Raw genomic sequence first — 7,500 nt, forward strand, 5'->3', positions numbered from 1 at the left:
GTTTGTTCTGGTCTGTCTAGGTAATGATGATTATTATTACCCACTGTACCCGGTGTGTTTGGGTACGTTCCCTCATTGTATACTGACCGTGTCCTTTATGATATCATAATTCTAGTATCGGTTCTGTGTGAGTGAGTGACTGTGACTGATTGACTTGGTGACTGAGAGTGACTGAGTGAGTGAGTGACAGTGTGAGAGTGTGACTGTGTGAGTGAGTGAGTGAGTGAGTGAGTGAGTGAGTGAGTGAGTGAGTGAGTGAGTGAGTGAGTGAGTGAGTGAGTGAGTGACAGTGTGAGAGTGTGACTGTGTGTGTGAGTGAGTGAGTGAGTGAGTGAGTGAGTGAGTGAGTGAGTGAGTGAGTGGGTGAGTGGGTGAGTGGGCGTGTCTTACATCCCTGATCTCCTGGCCTGCCCCCTTGTAGGACTGCAGACCGCTCAGGATGCTGTCAGAGTCCTGAAGGACGGAGTTCACCTGCTTCCACACCTCGCGCTCCCCCTCTGTGGGCTGGGCGTCTACACACACACACACACACACACACACACAGACCAGACACACACACACACACACACACACACACACAGACCAGACACACACACACACACACACACACACACACACACACACACACACACACACACACACACACAGACAGACAGACAGACAGACAGACAGACAGACAGACAGACAGACAGACAGACAGACAGACGCACACGCACACAGACAGACACACAGACACACAATTAGCGAGGGAATTCTATAGGAACACACATTCAAGGAATCTAACAGTTGACATTTCACTTAAACAACTTTTCACAGCCAATAGCAGCAAAAGGTCGATATAATGGCATAACGTGTTGTGTAACGAGGAGCCCTATCTCCAGGCGCTGCAGACTGTCTGATCACAGCCCTGTGCTACGGCTCAGCTCTGAGCTCTTCAGCTCTGAGCTCTTCAGCTCTGAGCTCTTCAGCTCTGAGCTCTTCAGCTCTGAGCTCTTCAGCTCTGAGCTCTTCAGCTCTGAGCTCTTCAGCTCTGAGCTCTTCAGCTCTGAGCTCTTCAGCTCTGAGCTCTTCAGCTCTGAGCTCTTCAGCTGGGACGGACTCAAAGCTACTGGCTGCTGCATGTTATTCACACATGAGTTACCACGGCAACCGTAGGGCAATACACCCACTAACAAACATAGGGAAGTTAGCACTGCATTTATAATCAGTGAAACAATGTGTTTGTGTGCAATGTGTGTACTCTCAGGTTATGCCATTATAATGAGAGAAGATCACAACGTTAACTACTTGCTTAAGCATTAAAAAAAGACAAAGGCTCACAAGAACAAGGCATACTAAATGAATGAATTAGAATGAATCTAACATGAATCTATCTAGGATGGAGTCAGTGCAGAATTAAACAACATAGACAACACAAAAACAATGAAGCGGGAGTGTTTAAGACACACTGGGGAGGCAGGCTATACCAGGGCAACCACTAGAAGCATCGAGACACACGTGATGAAAGCAGAACAGAACTATAGAATGTAGAAGGTAAACATAGAAATAAGAAACAGACTGCCGGAAACCGAAAGACATGAGAGGACAGAAAGGACACGGGGGACGGGGCAGAGGAGGCGGTGGGAGACGAAGGTTAGACATGAGAGGACAGAAAGGACACGGGGGACGGGGAAGAGGAGGCGGTGGGAGACGAAGGGTAGACACGGTCAGCCACATATGAGGAGGTAGGGGCATGCAGGGCTTTAGTGTAGTCGTGGAAACAAGAGGGGGGGGGATCAACAAGGGTCAAGGGTCAACTCCGCTCCCAACCCCCTAAACTCAGAATTTGGATTGAAACCCAGTGATCATCCATCGCATCCATCCCACTATGACTCGCTGCTGTAGAAAGAGAGGGAGGCAGGGTGACCTTTGACCCTTCAGGGGAACATGGGGGGGGGGGGGGGGTAGATGCAGCGAGGCAGAAAGCAGTGCTCACTTTCAAAGTCAAGGAAAAAGTTTGGCCCCTGTGCAAGGTCTGTGCAAGTGAGGACTTTTAAGAGATTCCCCATTTGGTTTCTGCAAGAGAAGGGAGAGAGAAAGAGGCGAGAGAGAGGAGAGAGAGAGAGAGAGAGAGAGAGAGAGAGAGAGAGAGAGAGAGAGAGAGAGAGAGAGAGAGAGAGAGACAGACAGACAGACAGACAGACAGAGAGAGAGACAAGGACAGAGACAGAGAGAGACGATTTTAAACATCAGTCCTCGGTTAACTTCACAGAGCGAGGAGGATAGAGACGGAGGCGTTCTGGAACAGGCAAAGGGAAAACTCCGGAAGAAGAGGGGAAAAGCCCCGTGATGTCATCAGTGTGCGCCGCCGACGCCCAGCGAGTCCCCGCCTATCCCCTCACACCCCCACACAGACGGGACACTTGGACCGCCCCGGACTTACTTTCAAAGTCCAGGAAAAAGTGTGGACAGTTTTCTATATCCCTTGTTAGGACCTTTAGCAGGTTACCCATTCCAGCAACCTGGAGGACAGTGAGATAGAGCGGTGAGCACGGGAACACTGAATGGACACTTTATCAATCAATCAGTAATGTCAATCTACAGCAGTGAACACACAGCAGTCAGTCAATCAATCCATCAGTCAATCAGTAATAACACAAAATACACATTTCACATGAGTCCTTTTCCTTTGTTTAAACCCCAGGTTGACATCGATCATACACGTTGTAAACCCTAAAGGTGATGACCTGTAATCCCTGTTCTGTGAGCAGTCAGAGCGGGATGGCAGACTGTTCTGTGAGCAGTCAGAGCGGGATGGCAGACTGTTCTGTGAGCAGTCAGAGCGGGATGGCAGACTGTTCTGTGAGCAGTCAGAGCGATGCTGGCTGACTGTTCTGTGAGCAGTCAGAGCGATGCTGGCAGACTGTTCTGTGAGCAGTCAGAGCGGGATGGCCGGTTTGGCCTGTGGAATGCGTGCAGCACGTCATGACATTATTAATGTCAGGACGCACATAGAACTCCACACACCAGGGAGGAGGGTGAGATCAGGGTGAGAGGTGAGGGGTGAGGGGGTGAGGGGGTGAGGGGTGAGGGGGTGAGGGACGTCTATGGTTTAACACCCGGTGAGCCAGTGAATGACCTCCAGGGACAGAGGGTCAACAAGGACAGTGGGGGTCGACCGCGTTACAGAAATAGATGACAAATAAAAAACACATCTGACTCCAGATTACAAAATGTTACAGCACTGGCATAAAACAATGTATGACACAATACCCATTCAGAGTGTGTGTGTGTGTGTGTGTGTGTGTGTGTGTGTGTGTGTGTGTGTGTGTGTGTGTGTGTGTGTGTGTGTGTGTGTGTGTGTGTGTGTGTGTGTGTGTTCCTCAAACTAGATTTCCAGCCTGCAGAGACAACAGACGACTGTGTGTTGCAGAGCACATGACGATCACACCACATATCTGAGAGGCTGAGGCCCGCAGTCCAGTAACAAAATATGACTTTTTAAATGGGTCACATTCTCTTTAGATTAAATCTAATATGCCATTACCATCATCATCAACTAATGTAGATCGTATATCCACCAACTCGTCACTTATATAAAGTACCAATACACTGGAACAAATTGTCCCGATTTAAACGACGTCTACATTTTGTGGACTACTACTTGGTTCCTCCAGTAGGGGGCAGAGTTTTCCAATTTATCATCGAGCCCTCGGCTGTCTCCCGACAGAATGTACAGCTGTTGACAGCCTCATGTTGGTGCACGTTCTCCCCCGCATTCTGCCCTGTACCAACACTGGCCCGCGGCTACACACACACACAGGAGTACCACATCACTCCCTCACTCCCTCCCTCCCTCCCTCCCTCCCTCTCCCTTCTCTTGTTACCGCTGGAGAGCTGCCAGGACGTGCCGCCACAACTACTAGCCTCTGGTAGCATGGATTAGCTTTAGGTCCTCTGACCAGCTAGAGTCCACTGGCTATGTTCCAACGGGACAGACAAACAGAAGTCAACACAAAGTGTCTGGAAGTATCCCTCCTATCTCTGTGGTATGAGGGATACAAACACTGAGCAACTCCAGCCTTGATAGGTCAAGGCTTTGTGCCATCCCAACCTGTGTTGTTCCTACATTCATAAAGGCAACCATGGCGTCCTTAGCCCGGGATACGGGTCTGTAGATGTCACTGGTCAACAGGCCGTAGAGCCCAGAGCCCCCCCCCCCCAGGGCCCCACCACACAACAGTAATAACCCCTCAGAGCCCCCCCCCCCCAGGGGTCCACCACACAACAGTAATAACCCCTCAGAGCCCCCCCCCTCAGAGCCCCCCCCCCCAGGGGTCCACCACACAACAGTAATAACCCCTCAGAGCCCCCCCCCTCAGAGCCCCCCCCCCCAGGGGTCCACCACACAACAGTAATAACCCCTCAGAGCCCCCCCACAGGGGTCCACCACACAACAGTAATAACCCCTCAGAGCCCCCCCCCCAGGGGTCCACCACACAACAGTAATAACCCCTCAGAGCCCCCCCACAGGGGTCCACCACACAACAGTAATAACCCCTCAGAGCCCCCCCACAGGGGTCCACCACACAACAGTAATAACCCCTCAGAGCCCCCCCCCTCAGAGCCCCCCCCCCCCAGGGGTCCACCACACAACAGTAATAACCCCTCAGAGCCCCCCCACTCAGAGCCCCCCCCCCAGGGGTCCACCACACAACAGTAATAACCCCTCAGAGCCTCCCCCCTCAGAGCCCCCCCCCCCAGGGGTCCACCACACAACAGTAATAACCCCTCAGAGCCCCCCCCCCAGGGGTCCACCACACAACAGTAATAACCCCTCAGAGCCCCCCCACAGGGGTCCACCACACAACAGTAATAACCCCTCAGAGCCCCCCCACAGGGGTCCACCACACAACAGTAATAACCCCTCAGAGCCCCCCCACAGGGGTCCACCACACAACAGTAATAACCCCTCAGAGCCCCCCCCCAGGGGTCCACCACACAACAGTAATAACCCCTCAGAGCCCCCCCCCTCAGAGCCCCCCCCCCCAGGGGTCCACCACACAACAGTAATAACCCCTCAGAGCCGTTTTCCACGTTGCAGACAAATTCGACACGGCCGTGTTTGTCTGCGTTCCCGCCGCCGCCAGCAGACTTCCTGTACTACTTCCTGTCCCGTGCGGAGCCAGGGGCTGGAAGGGGAACATCAACATCAACAGGACCACCACGCCGGACAGGAAGTAGAGGGGCGGGCCTTCAGAGGGCGAGGGACAGGAAGTAGAGGGGCGGGTCCTCAGAGGGTGAGGGACAGGAAGTAGAGGGAGGTGGGAGGGGCTGTGATATCACAACGCCTCGACCAATCACGTCCATGGAATGTTTGAGCAGGAGGTTGTCTTTTGTGTGTATCAATGCATACTTGGATATCGGGTTCAATATTAGAAAGACAAAAACGTTCAAAAGGAATTTTGAGTTAGTTTTAGGCATTGATTTATTACACTGATCCTTTCTAAAGGACAGAAATCGAATTAAAGAAAGTTTCAACAAAGCCAAGGATTGTCTCAAAAACCCATCAGTTGAACAATGCATCTGTTTATTATTTAATATCTAACCGTATCAGACGCCCCTAATCCCACCAAAGCTTGTGTGACCGTCACACAGAGGGAAACCCAGCAGACATTCGCAGTAGCCTGAAGCTACTGCCTTGTGCCAGTTTGAGTTAACCCTCAGTCCCTCCACTCAAACACGGTTCACATCTATTTCTGTCCAGTGTCTTCAAGCTAAACAACTCCATGTTGTGACATCAAACGTCCCCCATCTCCTGTTACGTAAAGTTAGCGTGTGCTCCTCAGTTTGAACCTGACTCATGGTGTGTGTGTGTGTGTGTGTGTGTGTGTGTGTGTGTGTGTGTGTGTGTGTGTGTGTGTGTGTGTGTGTGTGTGTGTGTTCATGGGGTTACCCAGAGCTCTGGGAGTCACCCTCCTCAGATCCTGAGTCAGCTCACCGTCTGACTCACAGCCACACTATTCAGAGTGTAGCATCTTCTCAACGAGCTCTAATTACCGAGCGCTCTCTTTATGTGTTGCTATTCTGGGAGACAGAACGCTGATTACCCCTCGTCACCATCAAGCCGTCAGACACGTCCCTGAACAGAGCGTCTTCCCTCCTCCCTCCGTTGACTGTAAACCCAGCGGCTGTAGACAGTAGACACACGAGGGCCACATCTACAGCCCCGGGGTCAGCGGGTCAGCGGGTCAGCGGGTCAGAGGGTCAGCGGGTCACAGGGTCACAGGGTCACAGGGTACCTGCGACTGCCTTATAGCTCACAAACCCTTTGTTAACTAGAAGTTCAGTTAAACCTTTAGTTCTCCCCATTCTGCACTCTGTCCACTAGATCTCACCTCTGAGTCCCTTTGAACGAGTGTCTGCTAAATGACCAGCTGACTGCAGTTATACAGTTGATGAATGATAATTATTAATCCCATGAATTATGAATGTTATGAACAGGTTTGCATTGTATTGATGGGTCCCGCTTATCGCAAATAGTGGCGCCAAAGAGTACCCAACAGAAGGCTTCAAGATTGATACCATACCATAATATCATTTACATCATTGAAATGTAGTGTGTATTAAATCGTAACACCAATGATCTGACCGTGTGATTATGTGATCAGGCTGGTCAGAGTGAGGCCAGATCATTGGTGTTCACTACACTTGACTCAGCCCTATCTGCTCAGCATAAACACTCTGAACCTCGGCGATATGAAGAGAGCTTAACCCAACGAGAGCCGGCTAATCACAACGTAATCGTTTAGCTACTACCTCCAGTGTTTCCCCCAGTAAATGTCTTAGTCAAGGTGGTCAAGGAGCGGGGGGGGGGGGTCTCCCTGGTTAAATTCAATTAAAAAGCTTGATGTCACGACCATTGTTGTGAACACCGATGCATTATTGATCTTTATTTTTACACCTGATGGAAGTATGTTTTCTTTCCCTACGAGAGTTTTCTACTTTGTTAATGCATAATAATTAAAAAAAAAAAAAAAAAAAAAAAAATTGATAATTTTTTTTATTTATTTTATATACATTGGTAGTCAAGGCGGGGCCCTATTGTTGATAAGGCGGCCGCCTTAACAACACAGTGCTGGGGGAAACACTGACCTCTCTGTGTGTGTGTGTGTGTGTGTGTGTGTGTGTGTGTGTGTGTGTGTGTGTGTGTGTGTGTGTGTGTGTGTGTGTGTGTGTGTGTGTGTGTGTGTGTGTGTGTGTGTGTGTGTGTGTGTGTGTGTGTGTGTGTGTGTGTGTACCTTCTCTGGTAGAGGACCTCTGGTCTATATCATCCACCGGCTGGTCGTTCCTGTAAGCAGACGAGCGAGAGGATGAGCTCACCGTGAGCATCCAGAGGGTGACACTGCAAGAAACCCCCCGCTGCTCCAAGGAGAAGTAGGAGGGAGAAACGAGAGATACTTCTACATCACAAGATGCAAACGTTTCTGTTTGTGTGTTTCGTTATTACCAGGTACTTTC

General features: G+C 50.6%; 1 protein-coding gene across 2 annotated transcripts in view; it reads right to left on the bottom strand.

Moving 5' to 3' along the window:
* Positions 1–7,423, bottom strand: part of LOC115538257 (protein FAM49A) — a 15,397-nt gene extending 7,974 nt beyond the window's left edge. Inside the window, exons 1-3 of one of the 2 annotated variants that reach the window (XM_030349935.1) lie at positions 7,281–7,423; positions 2,423–2,501; positions 391–512 (exon numbers count right to left, since the gene is read on the bottom strand). In XM_030349935.1, the coding sequence (XP_030205795.1) occupies positions 391–512; positions 2,423–2,492 (192 nt within the window). In that variant the 5' untranslated portion in view covers positions 2,493–2,501; positions 7,281–7,423. Of the gene's footprint in view, positions 1–390; positions 513–1,975; positions 2,056–2,422; positions 2,502–7,280 lie in introns of both variants that reach the window. The other variant, XM_030349934.1, reaches the window with a different exon arrangement.
* Positions 7,424–7,500: the final 77 nt, after the last annotated feature.

This window comes from Gadus morhua, unplaced genomic scaffold, assembly GCF_902167405.1.
Source record: "Gadus morhua unplaced genomic scaffold, gadMor3.0, whole genome shotgun sequence".
NCBI classification, from domain to species: domain Eukaryota; kingdom Metazoa; phylum Chordata; class Actinopteri; order Gadiformes; family Gadidae; genus Gadus; species Gadus morhua.